The 21908-nt window shown below is 38.2% G+C and overlaps 1 protein-coding gene across 4 annotated transcripts in view; it reads right to left on the reverse strand.

Annotated features, from left to right (window-relative positions):
• CARMIL1 (capping protein regulator and myosin 1 linker 1) overlaps positions 1-21908 on the reverse strand; it is a 304650-nt gene that overhangs the window by 40753 nt on the left and 241989 nt on the right. For all 4 annotated transcript variants that reach the window (XM_043450501.1, XM_043450500.1, XM_043450503.1 and 1 more), the window contains exons 25-29: positions 20935-21063; positions 19917-20048; positions 12263-12438; positions 8628-8715; positions 5678-5827 (exon numbers count right to left, since the gene is read on the reverse strand). In XM_043450501.1, coding sequence (XP_043306436.1) covers positions 5678-5827; positions 8628-8715; positions 12263-12438; positions 19917-20048; positions 20935-21063 — 675 coding nt within the window. The remainder of the gene's footprint in view (positions 1-5677; positions 5828-8627; positions 8716-12262; positions 12439-19916; positions 20049-20934; positions 21064-21908) is intronic.

Raw genomic sequence — 21908 nt, forward strand, 5'->3', positions numbered from 1 at the left:
CAAACAATTAGGACTTGAACGACCTTCTGTGCACAACATCAGAGCAACTAATTTTAAATGAGATATTGACTTAATAGTCTGTGCTTGGCAACACTGCTAATCAATTAGTTCAATTAACAACTGTTGGTACATGAAAATGAGGTGATTTGTTTAAAAACAAAATGGCATGTTGACCAAGACAAATGGATGTTCATTGAATTTTAATCTATGCTAAAAAGCTTAAAATTATATATGGATATTTGAGGCTCAATTTGTTAAGGGAAAATAATTGCTATTTTGTCATTGGAGCAAGGATTCACAAGATGTATTCTGTAACAATTCAAGCCTTTTAAAATTGTTTTCCTAGGAAAGAGCAGTAAGCAGACTACCTGTTCCTCTCTATGAATATATTTTTATTCAAAATGGGTATGACACTCATTAAAATAATTGAAAGAAGCACATACAATTAGTGAGCTAGTTCTGCCTTAGGAGAAGACACTGGCTCTTCACCACTTGGCACATCATCTGAAACCTAAAACTTCTGCAATTTTTTAAGGTAGGAAACTATATATAGCAACAAATTAAATATGTAGAGATTGCCAATCAGTAGAAGGAGAACTGTATCCCTTAATACCCTCAAAGGCCAATGACAACACAGTTGAAAGATAGGATGGGGAATAGTGATTTCCTAAGAGCACCTGATGGCAGGAAAAGAACAGATGGTCTATGGACAATAAAGACTCTAAGTAAATACACATTTCAGCTTAACACACAAGGCGTGTGTGCTGAAATGATAAGGGGCATATAGGAAAACTAATTAATCACTGTCACCAACAAAATTACACATGGAGAGGCACAGAATGTTCAAAATAAGCCAAAAGTGCACAGATTCATTTCTCACAACTGGATAACAATTGAGAGAGTCAGATTTTTAACACAATTGTTTCCAGTAATGTTTAAAAACTATAAGCTTACATTTATGGGGAAATGACGCACATTTTTCTTTGCTTCTGTTCACATTAATTCAGTATAGAATCAGTAAGCAGATATTTTGCATAAAACAATGCTGTCTTTTTAAATCTAACTTGGCATTTAATTCTGATTGTGAGAAATATAGATATGAAATCAATATATAGATTACAGCAGATTGGTTGAACATGCAATCCCACACAGCCTGCTGCAGGGTGACCTTAGATCACCTCGACCAAGTTAATGTTTTCATGCCTAAGTTTCCTCATCTGTTAAACAAAATATATTAACACCACCACCATGACAACATTCACAGGTTGTCATGAGAATTAAGCTGGTTACTATTAATAAAGAGTTCAATGCCTAGCATGTCATAGGTGCTAGGTAAGTGCAAAATAAATAAATAGGGAGATTTTTCAAGCCATGTGATTCTCAACCCTGGAGTTAAAGGGTTATCAGAATCTCTGGGACTTATGAGAATGGACAAAGGTTGAAAAATTTTGCAAGTTATTCTATAGTTCTTGTTCTACCCGACCCTCCTCCCCACCAGGTAAACTAAATTACCTCTTCATTTCTTTCTAGTTAAAAGGAAAAAAATGAATTATTTGGAGACTGAGTTTTAAGAAATGATTTTTCTTTCTGCCATTTTGTTTAAACAGCCTTTTTCTTCGATTTTATGAAGTTAAGGTTGATTAGAAGCTGAGTCTCAGTCATCCTCCACACAGATAACAGGCCTCATCAAGTCATTCAATCTCTCCTATTTCAGCCCTCAAAGTGCAAGTTCGATAGATGTTGACTAAGTGAAGAACTTCCTTCTAAGAGATCAATCATTGCTTCCACCTCCACGAAGACAATCCTTAAACTCTAATATGCATTTCAACGTTTAATTTACAGCTCTGAACCTTCCCTAGTGTGATGGTAACTATTGGTTCTTTAAAGAGACTTACACACTGAAATGGAATTGACTTTTAGACCAGGGAGAAATGGAAGAAAACATAAAGATATCCAGGAAGAGGGGGAAAAAATAGAGAGAGAGAGATGCCCAGAATCTCCACTATGTCTGTTAAAGAAATGTTCAAAAATAGATATAGTAGATATCATGAACATCACAAACAGAAAATGCCAGGATCTGTTAACAATCTGTTAACTATAAGCAGAAGGCTGGTGATGAGTCAGAGTTACTTTGGAATGTCCTGGGGGAAATATCTCAGGGCTGTGGGCTACAAACAAACATTTTAGGTAATAAAGTTACAGCATCTCCCAGAGCAGTCACATTCAACAGTGCTCTAGCTCCATGTGGGGCACAATTTCCACCTGCCAGGAATGTATAATTCCATGCGGGAAAGGTTTTAGGCATGCACTTAGATGCTCCTGAGAATTTTCTATCCAACAGTTTATCTTGTGTCCCAACTTCCTGGATCACTTAAGATCTATCTAAATGCTGCCAAAGAAAATGTACAGGCTCATTTAGAAAAGCATCACCAATTCAATGTCTCTACCTTCACAGTATGTACTTCATTTTTTTTTGTTTTTTTTTAGTGGCACTACATGAGGATCACAACTTGACATATTTGGTAGTAGATGTCAATGAGAAACAAAAATGATTTGTTTCTTTGATTATGAAAGGTGGAAGTGCAAACAATTTAAAAAGGTAAATCTAATGCTCTACTCTTTTCCAATCAGCTGTGAGTTGTACCACTGGTTCAGGGTAAGAATTCTAGAGCTTAGCAAGCTGATTTTCTTTAGAATACTGATCCTTGCACCTGGGGTAATTGCCACTGTGAAAACGGGAGTATCTTTGGGTGGCTTAGACCCAAAGGTTAGGCTGAGAGTAGAAAGGAAATCTTTACAGCACAAAATCCATTGACTTGTACTTTCTACACAAAAATGTTCTTTTTCATTACACACCACCAAACTTAGCTCTGGTTTTTGGCTACTTACCAATTCATTAGCCTTGTTAAAACAATGATTAAAGACACAATTTTTAGAACTGGAAAAAAATGCTATTTTTATGGCTTAAAAATTCTGCCCAAGTATTTGTTTTCTTTATAGAGAGCTCTGCCTTGTCTCAACAAGATACTCCACACCACAAGCCCTGTTTCTGGTCCTAGGATTCAACAGGCGCTTATGTCAGGAATGGCCCTACCTGCTTGCCTCCTAGCCACCTGAATCAAGAAAATACCGCCCTTCTAACTTGGGTCATCCTTAGAGTGAAGGACAAAGAGATCTCTATCTACTCCTGCTTCTTTCTGTGTCATGGCAGCCAGACCGTTCTTACATGGTGGTCATGCATCTGGGGTGTTTTTTTTTTTTTTTTTTAAGTACAAACAAACTTCCAGTTATAAGTCCTGCTGATATAAAGTAGAGCACAGTGATTATGGTTAACAATACTGAATTGCATATTTGAAAGTTGCTGACAGAATAGATTGTAAAAGTTTTCATCACAAGGAAAAAATTATAACTATATGTGGAGATGATGTCAACTAAACCTGTGATAATCATCCCCCAATATATACATATATTGAATCATCAGGTTGTATGCCTAAAGCTAATACAATGTCAAATCAATTGTATCTCAATAAAATTAAATTTTAAAAAATGAACCTATTCCCTCACCCTCACCCCACCCACTTTACTTAAGGAGAACAACTTCTTTTCCTTTCAAGTAACAAAAGCAAATTAGTCAATCAAACAAAAACAAAACTTATACAAAAACCAAACTTAATACAATTTAAAACCATCCTTACAGGAGCTAAGCCAATCTTTCTTAACCAATACTTCATCATCCAAAACCACATAACTTCTAAATTCAACAAAACACATTTTATTAACTCATGTTTCCTATACCCCTTTCCAACTCACACAGAACCAGATAATTTTGGCTGGAAACATGATATGTAGGGTTAATTTTTAATTCAAATATTTTTCCTATTACTCCTTTTCTTTTAGGGTTAGCCTAAACTGGGAAATCCCATGGACAGAGAAGCCTGGCAGGCTACAGTCCATGGTGTCCCAAAAGAGTCAGACATGACTTAGTGACTAAACAGCAGCAAAGAGTTTTCTAGAATAATTACCCTATGATAACATAGTGTCTATTGCCTCAAAATGTAAACAAAATTTAAAATACTTACTAAACTTACGTTTTATAACATACTAGACAAGCAACTTTTTAAAAATTGGTGTAATTCCCTCCACGTAGACCAAATATATTTATATATTTATACAGTTAAATGGAAAATTATTTATCATCTTTAGTTATACTAGAATGTTACTTGAAATCTAAGATACATTTTAGGCTTTCCTTGCCAGTCTCCTTGTATATCATAAGGTTTTATCTGGAGGGCATTTAACTATTTTATTCACAGATTTTAAAAGATGGTAACAGTAGTGTATATGGAAGCCCAGGTGCCTAAGTGGTAAAGAATTTGCCTGCCAATGCAGAAGAGCCAGGTTCAATCTCTGGGTCAGGAAGATCCCCTAGAGAAGGAAATGGCAACCCACTCAAGAATTATTGTCTGGAAGGTCCTATGGACAGAGGAGAGGGGTCTGGCGGGCTTCAGTCCATGGGGCCACAAAGAGTCAGACATGACTGAAGCAGCTTAGCATGCACGTGTGATTCCTTTATGATGGCTATGTTGAAAAATTACTAAAATCAGAAGCTGATGTAGAAACATTTGGGCACATAAGTAGACCAAACCTAGTCTCACCAACACCCTCTCGGATTATGAGAAATTACTAAAAACGAGTATTTTAGTAAAACATAAAAACACTAAATATGGAAAATGAAAACATACTGAATACAGAGGTATATACAACTATTTGAATGGTAAAATGAGAATTATACTAACAACACAAATTTTATAATAGTAACATAAGAACTGACATCAAATTGTCCCCAGAAAAACGAGATATCATAAAACTGAATACTCTAGCTTTATAGCCAGATGGATGCACCCAGCAAACGCACCATATTCCAGCTTCTAAAATATTATCAAGTCAATGGCAGAAAATAGGAACTGAACAGGAAATGCAGATCTAAGAGTATACCCCAAAATTATATAAAGAAAAAACAGGAAGAAGCAGGACATTAAAAAAAAAAAAAAAGAAAACCTATAGGACCAACAAAGAGATGGTCACCCTACATATTTTATTTGGGAAAAAGTCCTTCCCCACATTTTTGTTGGAGGCTTATTTAAAGATATTTTCCTGTCACAAATGACTCTTAAAAGGTAAATAAATGATTTCTCCTAATTTAGGAATTTTGTCCCACTAAACTCCGGGAGTTGGTGATGGACAGGGAGGCCTGGCGTGGCTGTGATTCATGGGGTTGCAAAGAGTCGGACACGACTGAGCAACTGAACTGACTGACTGACTGATGGTTACAGAGACAGATATCCAAATTTTATGTGCACTGCAATTTTCACAATTTTTCTTTTTGGGGGGGCGGTGGGGGGGTGGTTGGGTGGGTAGGGGTACGCTTTAAGAAAAGTTTTACAAAATTACAAATAAAGTGAGTTAGAGGACCTTCGTGGGAAGCTGAAGGCTTAAGCTTTATTGACTTCATTAGTAGACCAGACCCTATACAGCAACAAGTTCTTGAAAGAATTGTCTTTGCAGGGAAGTTTTATTTGGTCTGGTGTGTAAAGGTGAGTTTTTTTGTTTTTTTTTTTTAAAGACAGTAGCAAATCCAGTGAAGCAGATGATGGTGTCGCCAAAGGCTGTGTCTTACCATACAGGTATCCAGATCTTCCAAACGCTCTATCTCCGTGAGCTCCTCCACCGTGATGATGGAGCGTTTAACCGGCTTCTCCTCAGCAAGCTCCATCTCCAAGGAATCTTGCTGAAGAAGGGTCTTCCCACGTCTGCTGAAATGGTCAGCCTAGAGAGTCAAGACAACCAAGAAGAGGCCAACTGAATTCTAGCAGGTACTTTCCAGAAGAGGGCGCTGTGAAGAGTAATGTCTACACCTGGTTAGTGGCAACTCGATAAATGCTGGAGTTAAGCTACCTCTTTTATCATCTTTCTCTGGACGGTGGAGTATTTTAAACAAGAAATGACAAAACCTCCTTCCAAACATCTTTTGAGACTTTACTTGAAAGGTAATTCATCTATCTTTGCCATGTTCGTGTAGATATGCACCAAGTAGGCACATGTTTTTGTTTTCCAAAAGATGTACTACGAACATTTGCAGGAGGCTGCTGTGATATTTTTCAACTTTAAATATTCAATACAATCATAAAGTTAGATCCATCAGGAGGCCCTCCAGCCTTCTGTACACTGAAGCTACCTTTATTTATACAGTGTTACCAGCATACAGAAGATTCAGTTCTAGTCAATTTGCTCTTATGATAAGCATAAAGTAAATTAAAAGTGAAGCATGATACTGTTGCCATCAACATTACCGGTGGAAATATAAGAGAAATTTAAACCAAAAAAAATTACTTACACTGGGAAAATGAGACCACTCAATATAAAAGAAAATAGGAAGTGTTCTTTTCATTTTTATTTCATATTTCCTTGGAAAGAATTTCTATGTTTAGTGCTCAAAAGTACATAATGAGGAGAAATAAAATGATTCCAACCTCCCTTATTATAAAAGGACCAAAAGGAAAGAAACTGCTAACAAATTTTTAATTATTACTAACTTTCTTTGTTTTCATGTAATAATTATCATATCTTATGTGACATTAATTACCAATGCTATGCTTTAGATAAACCTAAAAAAGTGGTAAGAGATGAAATAAACTGGGCTGAAATTAATAAGCTCTAGTGCTGAGCTGATTCATCACCAGGAACTCTGCAAAGATGAGAACCAGTTGACAATTCCATGGAACCTTTGGGAACATTTCTAAACTTAAGTTGGAGAAAACAATGTTATTGGACTGTCTTTGAAAGTAGTGTTTCATTTTGAAGATACTATTTATTTCACTTTAGCAGTTAAGCTCGTCTTACAATCCAAATCAGCAGTAAGAAATTCAAAACAAAAGTGCATTCACACAATTCTTTTTCGCTTATGCAAAGAAAATGTCAATACTCTTGAGTTACCAACTTCTTCAAAGGACAAAAGCAAAAACAGTGAAAAAAATTCAAACTTTCAGTGTAGTTCTCATGTGCGGCCACAATGATACAACATCTAGTATTTCTGGCATCAAGGAGGCATTTTGAGGCCGTCCCTAGAGCTATGGTTATCAACAAACTATTTCTATAAGGATGCTTTATTGATTTTGTTTCTGCTTATTAAAAAAAAGTTTGAATTGTGATCTCTTGACAAGGTTATAGCTCTTTATCATGCCATGAACTACAAACTAGAGCTTCTTAAAATCTCTCGGTGATGAATCAGTTTTAAACTTGCAATTTGCCATAAGCCAATATATTGATAAAAATTGATAATAAAAAACATTTAATAAAAAATTTTAAATAACGTGTTTGGATGTTATTGCTACATCAAATTGCTCTAGAAGTTTCTTCACACTTCCTCTTAGCTTCTGAACTTACCTTGTTATGGACTAGTAACCCTATGCGGGCCAGCTCCAGTCCACAGGCAATACTTTGAATGGCTGGAGATGTCTATCTTATCTTTTAGATTTTAGAGAAGAGTCATATATTTTTCCCAAATGAATTTTTCAAAATACTCCTTTTGTCTGCCTCCTCCTCAGAAGCTGTTGCTGCCCCTGTTATTTCCAATGTTCTCCACCATCACTCAACAATTCATTGCCATAAAACTGAGTATCTTCAGCCTACACAATTAACTTGAAATTTTTCCCTGGAGAAAACACTGTCATAACTTATTTGGGAGATTTCTATTGCATCACATTGCTAGTATTTTTGAGACACAAAACATAGCCAGTTATAAAACTTTCATCTGTGCCTCAGAGTTTGAGAAACATGGTTTCTGATATATTTTTCATATGCACTGATAGCGGAAATACTTCTACCGTATTTCTACCTTGATGTGGAACCAGTCTGTAGATGAAGAAAATTTTTTTCACCTTGGTTATATCCAAAGGCCCAGTTAGACACTCGATAGTTATCATTCACTAGAATATGTCCATTTAATTCTTTCACTCTCTTTGGACAATTCATTTCTGCCATGTTTTTAAGAATATTCTGTTATCAAATAATCACATCAGAGAACAATAAGCACAGATAAATTAAATACAGGTGAGCCCTGAACAACACGGGTTTGACACATGCGGGCCCACTTACATGAGAATTTTTTTCAATAATAAATACTATCATACTATACAATCCGGGTTGGTGGACTCCTCAGATGTGGAGAGTCAACTGTAAGTTATACATGGATTTTTGACTACAGGGAGGGTCTCTGCACCTAGCTCCCAGTGCTGTTCAAGGGTCAACTGTAACCTTTAAAACGAAGCTCTCAATTTTAGACTTCAATCCCAACATCATCTCCCATCAAATTTTTGGCCTGTGTTTATTATACATGAACAACAATTCTGGATATTATCCCTTCTGCCCTGCCATTCCCTCTGGAGAAATTCTAACATGCTCTAGAACAGCTGGAGACAATGAAGAAGAAGAAGGAAAACTAGGACTTTAACCCATAAAGCTACAAAGGAATAAAATGCAGAAAATCAGCCACATTCCCACGCTGGAGGCTGCCCTGAATCATCACAGAATGAACCAGGCTGTCCCCTACAAATGACCACAGCACTCACCAGTTTGTGATGGCAGTGTGAAAGTGCATCCAGAATTTCGTCCACGATTCGATCAGACAGGAAGGAGGCCACTGTCAACTTCACCTCACTATGTGAAAATCAAAAGCATGGAGTGGCATTTTAATTTGTGCAAGAGGGAAGGAGAATAAAAAAAGTCACCACCCTTGATGCTATATTGATAAGGTCAAGTGTGATTCTGTTTCTGTCTTTGAAAATAGCATATAAGAATGTGTGAACAAGGCTAAAGATTTCCAAAAATCAGCCTTATACATTGCCATAAACACACAGGTAATAGACTTTCTTTACCAATGTCAACCTGCCTCTGCAGTTTCAAAATTTGAGATTTTATGGTAGGAATGAAAAACATCTGGATAAAGACAAACTTAATGGAAACCATATGTACCATGCAGTGAGAACAATTCATCCATTGACATAAATGAAATTAAATGAAAACAAGCTTGGGCTGGAGTAAATTAAGAAAATCTAGTCTGGTTGTGAAGCTTTGGTTATTTCTTTCATATGTATATCCCTCACTTTTTAAACAACTTTTTACCCAATCAAGTGGTACCTTATTGAATGAAATGCTTCTGCTTTGACTTGCCACTGTACTTTGAAAAGTTACAAATTCACTGTTCCCTTGCCTTTTATGAACGGAAGTTATCAAAATGTTAGTTTAAGTGCCTCTTGCCTAACCTTAAAAGGATGCCCAGACAGGAAGTAGCAACTTGTAGTTTTTACTAATAAATAACTCAGCCACTGAGGTTTCCATCAGAGGGCTAGCATTTTAGTTAGCATTTTAGTTATTTGGTATTCCCAAGAATTCAGCTTCCACGTGTGTCTTCAGTCTAAATAACCCTACCTGGGCACAGATGCACCATTGTACATAAATGCACAAATACATTGAAAGTAAATGTGCTAGAGAGATATATACCCACGTTTCAACATTGTCACATAATTTCACTCTACTTTTGAAGTCAATAATACTAATTCCTGTTCATCAAGGAAAAGAGTTATCAAAATAAGATGATTTAATCTTAAAACTGAAGTTGAAAGTATATTTGTGTAACAGGGGAAAACCTTCCTAATTGAAAGGCGACCATTTGCGTTGCCTGTCTCTTCAGAAACATTTCTGATGGCAGAGCAGAGGGGAAGTACCAACTCTTTGATGCCAATAGTAAAAAACTGCCCTGGGCTAATGATAAAAGAATGTTTCTTTCATTCCTGTCTCTGAACCAAGATCTCCCTAGCTATTTGGTTTATCTAATACCCTATTATTCTCCAGAGGTATCCATTGATAAGATTCACCCAGGTCTCTTATTAAAAATACAGATAACTCGGTCCCACCCCAAACCTCCAGAAGGCCTGGGAATTCAATGTTAACAAGCACTTCCTCTGATGCTTTTAGACATATTTGGGAATTTTGTTTCCTCCCAAGACTATAGAGTCAGTAGTTTGTTTCTCTTTCCTACCCTCTGCCTCTCAGAGGTCGGGAGGGATAGCTTATTTCAAATTATTTTCAAATTATAACATCAAAAAGCAATTCTTAAAATGAAAACAATAGATACATGTATAACTGAATCACTTTGCTATACACCTGAAACCAACACAACTATCATGTCTGACTCCTTGTGACCCCATGGACTATACAGTCCCTGGAGTTCTCCAAGCCAGAGTACTGGAGTGGGTAGCCATTCCCTCCTCCGGGGGATCTTCCCAACCCAGGGATTGAACTCAGGTCTCTCACATTGCAGGCAGATTCTTTACCAGCTGGGCCACAAGGGAAGCCCAAGAATACTGGAGTGGGTAGCCTATCCCTTCTCCAGCAGATCTTCCCAACCCAGGAATTGAACCAGGGTCTCCTGCATTGTGGGTGGATTCTTTGCCAACCGAGTTGTCAGGGAAACCCCCTAATCAAATATACTCCAATATAAAATAAAAAATTTTAATTTAATTTAATTGGAGGATAACTGCTTTACAATGTTGCTTAAGCTGTACAACAACATGAATCAGACATAATCATGCATGTATCTCCTCCCTCCTGTCCCTCCCTCCCACCATCCCCTAAATTTTTTTTTAAAAAAGCAATTATTTTTTAATGTTTCAGGGCCATTCTGTTGTTTTGCTACTGGATGCTCTACTTCTTTCCTGACTGAATTTCCAGTTTGTAAAATGTTTAAAAGGAAATGATGCAACTTAGTCTGCATGTGCATATTTTCATCCTATCAGTACTCAGCATAAAGCATTATAAAAAGCCAAGTAAGGAGTTGGTGGACATACAACTGATTCATTGAAGTAAGGAGTTCTGTACTGCTATTCAACTTTTAGAATTTGCCCATTTTTCAAGGGCAATGAGCATATTTGACAGAATCGGGTAGTCCAAGAAATGCTGCATATGATCTATTGGTAGTTCAATCCACTATTATGAAAAAGTGGTAGTCAATAGATTTTTATTCTCAATACTTAAAGAGCTTCAATAAAAACTCTGAAACTAGAGGTTACAGAAATAGGTAAGCATACTTGGGGTAGAGTTCATAAAATCTCTAATCAGTGGAGTCTATAAACCCTCTGAAAGCCTTAATTTCTCAAGTCGTTCCAACTGTCTTACAACTCAGTTGAATAGGCATTAGGGTCTTTGTTTAAAAGACACACACACATACCCCACAGCTGTATCTTAGCCCTGAGACTGTCTAGTTACTGCAGAATTCTAAAACCCTCAAAGTTCTGTGGTCTAACTTTAAGGTTATCAGCCTTCAACATCTACTTTGTGATGATTTTTTTTTTTTGCATATTTTGTTTTTAACTCTTATTTTTCTTGCCAGCTGTCATCGAGCTAAATTACGTATCAGCACCACTCTCAATTCTCCAGGTAGAAGCTGTTATTTTTTCTATATCTAATTATTCTTATCAAGATTTGGACGTGATTAAAACGGGAAATTTTAAATGCTTCTGAATGTATTCACATTCTGATTTTCCAACTAGAAAATATAATGAGAAGTACCTGAGCTGTATAATGTAATACTGGTGGTCATCTCAGAGTTCTTAAGTAAAAATCCAGGAAAGTTGTTTGCTGGTGATCAACACCTTCTAAATATTTATACCTTGGCATATTTTTCAAATTTTATCAAGCAGGAATCTATGTAAACACTCCAGAGCACCATTAGCACATGCATAGTATCACAGACCCACCAAAAGAAAACACGGTGACATCCTAGTGGGCCTCTTTGCCTATTTATGGGCTGTGCATGGTTCATAATATTATGGTGGTAGAAAGCAAACCGATCTCTATCTTCAAAAGTTAGATTTATCAAAGTGAAAAATAAGCTTCAGAAGCAGGCAGGGGTGGGGGGGCAGGGGCAGGGAAGGCTTACAAACATGCACTGCTCTCTTAAAATAAAACTCTTAAAAAAGGGTAAATAACTTTCTATTCCTCAGCAATGCATAGCTGCAGTCACCTAATTTTGGAAACGTATAAAACCTCACATTTATGCATGGCTATCTCTATATACAGTCACTGCCTCTTAGACACGCCTACATACATTCTGTATGAATAAAGCCGACAATGACACCCTTCACAGCTGCCTCAATGGCATTCACAGACACTGCAGCGCCTCGGTTTATGAACATTATAAACCTACCTAATTTTGTTAAGGATATCAATTCCGGACTGCTCCAACAGGACATTTTTAACAAAGGTACGTGGGATGGAAATCTTTTCAGTGCTGGCATGAATCAAGTCTTGTCGAATGTGGGCTTTTCTCATCACATTGGGGCAGAGATTCTCGGCAGCATCAACCATGGACTCAAGCAACGCCTGCAATGCAGCACAAGCGGAGAGAGATGAGGACACAGACCCGGAGGCGCCCGCCGTAAAACTGAAAGGTGGCTCTATACGACGCCGAGCTCTCGGAGGGCAGGGACACAGCGGAGTCCCAGGGTGAGGCTGGGCATTCGGAGCTGTCCCGGGGTGACTTGTGACTGCCGGATGATCACTGATCTCAGGCAATCACTTTAAATCAGACACTTGGCAGATCCGCCCAGGCTTCGTGCTGGCATCTGAAGTGTGATAGTGTGCTAGCTTTACTTAACGCAGAGGCATTCATAATTAAGATTTAGAAAGACACGTACACACCAATTTACCCACACCAGACTGTCCTCCTGGGTATTAGCAAACAAAGTTACAGATGTCCCTGGAAAATATATCAGGTTTGAACTCCTGTGCAATTTCATAAATCACAGAAACCTCAAATCAGGGTCAATCATTTAATAGCTCTATCAAAAGAGCAGCAGTAGCAAACTACTCTAAACACTGCTCGTTTTCCTCTTTTAAAAGAAAAGCTTCAGTGTTATGTAAAAGTATAATTGCTGTAAGAACAATCAAAAAATGAATAATAATAGACAAAAATATTCATGAACACTTCATAAACATTAGTAATTATTACACTTAAAAACCTACTTAAATACTTCAGTTTTTTTTAATGTTTCTGCACATTTTAGCCTTCCAACATCTGTGAAGATGGGTAGAGAAGCTATTCATGTGATCACCATTTTATAGCTGAAGAATGTGAGCTAAGGGAAATGAAACGATTTGCTTGAGATGGATAAAATGGCTGATAAGTATGGAAAAGGCATGCAAGTTAGCGTGAGTCCTAAATCTGAATCCTAGCTGAGTGACACTGGATCAAGTTATTGATTTCTCAGTTTTACTCTACTCAGCTATAAAATGGCAAAGAAAAAAGTTCTTGTCTCATAGGATTTTTGAGGATTAAATGATATTACATATGTGAAGGGAACAATATCATGTGTAGCATACAATAGAAGTTCAGTGTATCACAGATAATGCTTTAATCTGTTTTCAAAGATGCTAATCTTCATGATGAGATCTTGATTTTGAAAGTTAAGCTTAATCCCATTACCATTCCAGTATGAATGGGACTAATGGAACATCATTATGGAAAGCCTAGTCTCTATGCTCATTTCACGTGCAGAGCACAATCCCAACAGTAAAATCTCTCATGACACCATACGATGAACAGGAGAGCAGCAGGATGTTTATAGAGATCTTGTGAAAAGCAGTAGAGGAGAGGTGGGAGGCAGCCACTTGAGAAATTTCCAAAAGCCACTCGTATGCTGACAGTGCTCTGTCCCTGTTAGAACTCTGACTAATCACTGACTTTAGTACATTATTCCAAGACAGCTACAAGTGATGCCAAATGAGTCAGTTTAAGACAAATCATTTTCATCGTTGGCATTAAAATTAATACATTCTGTTCCAGATGGAATCCCGCACTCCTGATAAGAACCGCTGGTATCAATATGCTGTTTGCCTTCCATCATGTTCATTAACACAACCATGACTCTCTGAAAGGTCCCCCTGCATGATGATACTATTCGGTTGGCATGAACTCCAGAGAAGAAGCCTGGTTCCAATGCAGATCTTGACATGAAGTTTCCATGGAATATTGAGGGAGTAGCATTAAATGAATAATCTTTGTTGATTTCTGCTTTCTCACCTACAAAATTATTTCTAAAGTCTCTTTCTGCCCTACAAATCAACTGTCACATGACTTTGGCCCTACAGAGAGGAATTTCATCTTGTCCTGGGCATCCAGTTCTACAGATATTTTACAGTTAGCTCCCTACCACCACCTCTAGTCCCACATTGGCCAACAATATAATGTAGCATTTTATGCTCTACAAAGTAATTTCATCCATGACTTCCTTTGATCCACATAATAATCCTGGGGTGGGGGTGGGGGGCGTTGCAGATTTTAGCAAACTCATTTTATAGATAAAATCAGGGTTCAGAGGAGACTTGCTCAAGGAACACGTGATATGGGGACTCAAGCCTTTTGTCTTGTACTTCTGTTTCCTACTCTAGCCACCCTTTCCCAATGACCTTCCCACTACCCACAGGAGTGTCCCTTCCTCTCTCTTCATTACCTACAATTTTCATCCCCTGCTCCCTTGAGTCAATGGTACCTAAAGGCAGGCATGGTGGACCTTCTGGTGACAAGCTAGTAGAAAGGGGAGAAAGAAGGACTTCCCTAGTAGCTCAGTGATTAAGAATCTGCCTTGCACTGCAGGAGACGTGGGTTCAATTCCTGGTCAAGGAACTAAGATACCACATGCCACAGAGCGACTTAAGCCCAGGTGCCATAACTAGAGAGCCACGAGCTGCAACTACTGAAGTCCACATGCTCTGGAGCCTGCAGGCTGCAACAAGTGAACCCAAGTGCCACAACTAGAGAGAGTGCGCACCGCGATTCAAGATCCTGCCTGGCTCAAAGATCTCATGTGCTGCAACTAAGACCCAACACAGCCAAATAAATAAATAGAAAGCTTTAAAAAGAGGCGAGCGGGGAGGATCACAGGATAAATTTGTAATGCAGCCACTGACCACTTCTTTGTGTCCAACCCCCAGCTTAGGTGCTTAAACAGCAGCTCCTTTCAAGTCCTGTGGCCCTCTGCACACCAAACTATATTCTTCAATATCCATGGCTTTATCTTTTCTTTCCTCGTAGAAACCTAATGCAGGCTTATGTTAAATTTTCTCACTTTCTCCACATTTCTTTTCTTACATATTCTCTATTTTTTTAGTCAGCGTGTACTCCCTTCAGACAACTTGAATGAGCAGACCTTGTATTTGAAATGCAACCATAAGATTTCATTTTGCTGGTATCTTCCCAACATGAGGGTCTATATTTCTTAACTGTGTAAACAATTAATGGTACTTAGAAATCCTCTAGAATATCTGTAAAATAAACTGGATTAATATCCTCTACATGGCAGTTACACTCACATATTCTTGCAGTGAGCAAAGGACTAGCTGTCATTCATTACAAGCTAATACAACTTCCACACTGAAGTGCTCTAAAATCTCTTTCTTTTGCATTGGAAAATATAAAGTGTAGGAAAAGAAGAAAACTCAGAGAACTCTCCCAGCAAACTGAGTTAGTACTTGCCAAAGTGCAACCTACGCCCCTCAGGCCTCACTTCCTCAGTAAACCTGATATTTACCAGGGAAGTATTTCACAGTTGAAACCCTGCGGGAAATGAAGAATTTTCAAGGCCAAAACAAGCATTCTAAAAGTTAAGTCCAGAAGGGAAAAATGAAAGTTTCCTTATGTTAAAACATTCAGATCCTATTTATTCACCTACGATTACCCTGGGAATAAATGTTAGGATCAAAAACAAGGGGTGGGGGACAGGAGGAGAGCTGTCATTTAAAAATACCTAAGAGACCAGTTCAGAGAAAATATCACCTCTTTTCAAAGAAGGACTTTCTCCCCACTTCCTGCCTTTTTTCTCCTCCAGGAAGTTTGCTGAGAAAGTTGGCTCTTCCGGTTCTTTCTTTGGCTTTTCTGAACTAATATTTTTTTTCTGAAAGATGGCTCAAAGAGCTGTTTGAACTTATTCTCATTCAGAATTCAAATGGGTACCACTGGCCAAGATACAGGGCTTCCCTGCTGGTTCAGATGGTAAAGAATCTGCTGCAATGTGGGAGACCCAGGTTGGATCCCTGGGTTGGGAAGATCCCCTGGAGAAGGGAATAGCAAGACACAGGATGAGCAAATATTAAGGATAAAATCTCCCTAATTATGTTGACAACAAAACAGTCTCGCACAAGGAAGGTTAGTGCCAACAAGCTTGGAGCAGACAGCTAGTAGCAAACCCAGGTCACAAATCCAGGCCTGCTAGTCCCATTTTTTTTTTTTTTTAATTCACTATAGTAAAAACATACTTTTACAAAATAATCCATTCACTTTAGCTTTTGCTAGTATAACATTTTACTCAAAGAGAATTTCAGAAACAGAGGAAGGATTCTTTTTTTAACCAAGTAAAATATTGTACTACTAGTGAAATAAATAAGAATATAGTTGTTTAAGAAGCTGAATATTGACTGTAGTAAAAACGCATTTTTCCCTACATAGTTTTAAGAAAATCAAGGTGCTAGAAAGCTTTATCAACAGACAAATGGGGAGTACTTATTTGTAAAATGATGTTCACTTGCCAGCTAAACTGAAAGGGAAAAAAAAGAAAATAACTGCCTACAGTCTGTTGAAAGTATCAAAAATTGCATGTGAACTCAGTGAAAAGGAGATTAATGAGTAACATTTAATTAAGATGCTGTGATGAGGATTTGCTTCCATTCATGCCAGGAGTCCCTGAAGGGAAGGGAACTTGCAACTCAAAATGATGGAAAGTAAACAAAACAAGGGAGTGGGGAATAGAAAAAACAGGGCATCCGGGAGCCTGGGACCTCAGGGATAGTTGAGAATGAGCAAAGCAGGCGATGACACATGCAAATAAGGAAGCTGTGATGAGCGGAGAACACTGGTGACAATGACAAGGGGCCAGAAAGGTCAGCCTCAAAAAATGTGGGGAATGTCTATTTACAGAAAAATATTTTGAGTCTTAAAAATGTTATTATTTCAGGCTTTTAAAAATTCAAATGCCTTTTGGTTTAGACCTCTGCCTTCTACTCCCTCCCAAGAATGACTGGCAAGAGTCAATTCCAACCGTTCAGTACACTGGGAAGGAAATGGGCCCAGGTTTCAAGGAATAACTCGTGGCCTAGACCAACTGAAACCAGTGCCCCTGAGAAGCCATTTGATGGGAAACTTCCAGTTGCCATGATTCGTGCTGATTTAAATGCCAGCCCATTCTTAGCCTATAAGGAGTTCTTACCAGTACTTTAAAGGAAAAACTTAGGTAATAGATACAAATATGTAATTTACAAAAGAAGAAATACAAACGGATAATAAAATTATTTGATGTACTACTGTTATTAAAGAAATGCAGAAGACAAAATGATATTTTTTACCCCATTACCCTAACAAATATTAAAAGGTTAACACACTTAGTAGGGGTGACATGTGGCAAAACAAGCAGCTGGGTACACTGGTGGAGAACAGTTTGTGGATATACACAAATGTATAAAACGTGTGTACCATTTGACCTAGGAATGTATCAACTATATGTATCTATTCTAATAGGATTAATCAGAAATTAGAAAATAAGTTATGCTGGCTGCGAGATAATAGAAAATATATATTAGTCTCTACCCCCAGTTCCTGGCACAGAGCTCCTGAAACTCTAGTAATTTCCTAAGTGATAAGAACACTAGGAGATATGAACTATCACACTGGTGATAAGAACACTAACAATATTTTGTTCTAATATTTGCACTCTGATCCTGGCTCCTGACACAAGGCTCCTGACACCACTGGAATTCCCTGGATGACGGGATGTCTTTTGTTCTATTGGGGTAACTCTGGGTAGCTCCTGGATGAGGACTGGTTACTGGAAAGACCAAGTTATGATTAGAAGCTGGGAATTTTCAGTCCCACCCTCCCTCTGAGTAGGGCTAAAAATGGAGTTAATGACAGACCATGCCTGCATGATGAAACTTCCATAATATCCTAAAAGTATGGGTTCAGAGCTTCTGTGTTGGTGAACACATGCTCCCAGTGGAGGTGCTGGGAGAGTGGTGCACCCCAAGACAGCACAAAAGCCCCAAGTCCATTCCTACATACCTCACCCTGAGCATTTCTTCCATCTGGCTGTTTATCTATATCTTCTACCATATCCTTTAATAAACTGGTAAACATAAATAGGTGTTTCCCTGAGTTCTGGGAGTCACTCTAGCAAGTTAATGGACCAGGAGGTGAGGTTACAAGGACCTCGGATTTATCACCGATTGGTCAGGAGTTTGGCGACAACCTGGACTCCCAGTTAGCATCTGAAGTGGGATGGGGGCAATCTTGAGGGTCTGAGCCCTTAACCAGTGGGATCTCTAGGTAGATAGTGTCTGAATGGAGTTAAACAGTAGGACACCCGGCTGGGTTGGGGAAAACACCCACACATCTGGTGACCAGAGGTGTCAAATGTGAGGGGTTCTGCGTGAAGGGAAAGACACAGAGGAGGTTTGCCGCTTTCCCGGGCACTTATACGTCTCTGCAGTGAGACACCATGCAGCCACTAAAATGATGAGTACTCACCGATCTAGAAGTGTCTTCCTGATATTGTACCAAATATAAATAAAGTGTGTATAGTATGATCACATATATGTAAAACTGTGTATAGACAGAGAATGTTTGCAAAGTCACCAAAATATTAAGAATAATGCTATCTCTGGGATTTTAAGTGATTTTTATTCTTTAAATGTTTCACAATGAGTAGTTTCATTTTTTACAATTAGAAGTAACTAAGCAACAGAGATGACTTTATTTTAAATGTGTAAGAAAGTATCCTTTTAACATATCTGATCCTTCATGAAGGATAAAATGAGTGCTATTAGGTAACAACTGACCTGATAGAATTCTGTACCATCCAACCAATTGTTTTTCTACCCCTTTGTCTTTGCTCAGAATGTATTCACAATAACCACCGTCAAAGAAAATAAAAATAACACTCAAGAGTCTCTCTGCATTATGCACACAGAAAGACAGTGGCTTAAATGCCTAAGTAATCCACAACATTCTCTCCTGTGCTAATTTAATTTATAAACAGAGGGGCATGTTGCAAAGTTATGATTAAGTTGCACATCAAATCCCTGTGAGTTATAGCAATTGTGTTCTCAGAATAAAATGGAACAAATAAACATAGAAATTTAGACAAGGTCTTTTTATGGCATCCTTGAACAGGCAGGTTGGAAACGATGAAACTTTTTGAAAATGAAATGTTGCTGCTCTAGGTGTTTCCTGAAGTTCCCGTAAGAAAAAACTGGCCTTACGTTACTCTCTTCACTTAAATTTCAGAAGCTGCTTTTTCAGTCTCTGAGCCTCTAGACAAGTCTCTGCTACTTCCGGTGCCTTGTTACTTCATTCTAATTCCCTTTCCTAATCTTTCAAGCAGCTCTTTGCAAAGACTGTTATCTAGTTACCTAGTGGTAACCTTTCCATACAAGCAGCAATTTGGTGCTATAAACATAGCACCTGTCATCTCTCCCAGTCTCTAAATCAAATGTAACAACAGAAGATATTTTTTCATGAATCAGACTTCTCTTTCTAAGCAGAAATCGATCATTTCTCCTATCAGTGGCAACCTGTCATATGTGAAACACAGTTAGAGATTTACCATCAAAAATAAAATTGAATGTGATAGGTTTTACTTGATCTTATTATGCAAAAAAGTTATTCCAAAAATTATAAATGAAGCTGGAAAAGACACAGTATTCAACTTTACTACACATACATCTATAAAATATAGGGTAGCACGATATGAAATGCTATCATGCACACTTAAGGCATAACAGTGTCACTTTCCAAAATAACAGAAACCACAAACCTTGAGTTGTTCATCAACAACTCTTGTAACTTCTCCGGCCATTGATTCCAGGGTCTCCTGAATTGGACTGGATAACAAGCCACTGGCTCCCGCCCAAGATACACCACCAACATGGTATAAATTTGGTAACAGCTGTAAGAAAAATAAAAGTAACCTCTCCATAATTAAATAACGATTTAAATAAGCACCAAAATCACTGCAGAGTTAGTAAAAAGGGTGAAGAAATACTAGGGATAATCTAAGATAGTCTTGATGTAAGACCCTTTACACAGATCAAAACACTGTGGTCCAGCTTTGAGACCAGAGGAATGGTACCCTACCTGTTTGTGCCTTAATGTCTTCATCTGGGGTGTGAGAGCATCTGACTACTCCCCAGTTTTCTTCCTCCTCATAAAATTCAATGATTGTGTGGTTCAAATAGAAGAGCCTGGACCAGATCCCAGGCTTTCTGATTCCCAGTTAGTCCTTTCTCTATGAAGTCACACTTGGGGAAAAAATTCTAAGTTGACAGAAGCTTCCTTCTACAGGAGACAGAAGGGAGTTGCATGCTATCAGCTTGGCAATACACTGCCAAGGAGTTGTTACTCACTGAAACTCCAGCCACCTTCCTGAGGTTACGCAGGACCTGATTACACCTTTTGTGAGTCACAGCGCCCCCTGCTGTAAATTCTATACAGCCAGCCGTCTGTATCAGGCTGCAGACCCCCTGGATATGGAGGCCCATCTGGGCTATGCTATTTTACATATAAAAGACCTGAGCATCCACAGATTTTGGTATCTGCAAGAGGTCCTGGCAGCAATCCCCCGCAGATTCCAAGGGACGAATGTATTTTGATTATTAGTAACTAGCATGGGGGTACAGAAAGGAGGCCAAGATTAACTCAGCTCACTTTGCCACTTGTTAGTAACCTTGAAGCTGAGTAGAAAGGTAAAGCAAGTTAGAAGTAGCTTCTAAAACTGAAGTTTAAAAGTCTTCTTCATTACAGAAGACTCTCATGTAGCCAGAAGTGAAACTCACCGTTTTAGAGTTCTTGGCATCCTGCATGAGTCTTTCTGCTGATTTTAAATCTTCCTGGATGGCATCTCCCTCACAGCTTCGTAAGGAGTTGAGATGATCTTGTACTTTCACACACATTCTGTCAATCATCTGCTCCACACCATAAAAATGACAACAAGCACCCAAGTCAGCATAGCCGATATTCAGACAGAAGGAAACACAGAATGAATGAGGATGAAAACGTCTCCTAACTGGGAACCTTTGAGAAGGCAGCTTATAGCAATTATTAATTTGTCTGTTTCTATAAGAAACCTCTGGCAACATTAACTCTGAATAAACATGTAAGGGATTGTGGTCCCCTTAACTGCCTTAGGAAATGCAGCGTGTAAAACAAAACTGATTATTTCTTGATGATTCAGAATCTCATAGCTACTCAGTGACTTTTTGCTTGATAGTAACTCTCCTTTATTGATTTTTATTGAGTACCCTCTACAAGTCAGACATGGTGTTCAGCATTGAAAAAACAGAAAAAGGAGATGTACAATTCTGAGGTAATTGAGATGATGACAAAATGATGCCCACAGCCAGTTGGTCCCAATATTAAGGAAATCAGAACATCCCTGGAAATTTAAGTTTTTAAATTAGTTCAATTATATCACATGATTTTCCACCATAAAAGCATAAGCTGAAGTTTTATTGTATTAACATGGGCAATAATAAAGTTAATAACATCTAGTTTCTATCATTTTAAGGTCCTTCTCCCAGGTTAATTATATCTGAATCACTCTCAGTTGTTTCATGGATTTAACCATAAAACCCAAAGGGAAGTAGCAGCTCAGTACTATGGACAAAAACTAGTACAGAAGGGTAAGATTATGCTCTATGGTATTTGCATGCATAGAGACAAACGTGAACGAAGCCAAGACGTCTGAAGAGAAAGACAACTATGGTGTGGTTTTAAAAGTTTCTCCAGTATTTTGATCAAAGCTGCAGGT

This window comes from Cervus canadensis, chromosome 28, assembly GCF_019320065.1.
Source record: "Cervus canadensis isolate Bull #8, Minnesota chromosome 28, ASM1932006v1, whole genome shotgun sequence".
Classification (NCBI taxonomy): Eukaryota; Metazoa; Chordata; class Mammalia; order Artiodactyla; family Cervidae; genus Cervus; species Cervus canadensis.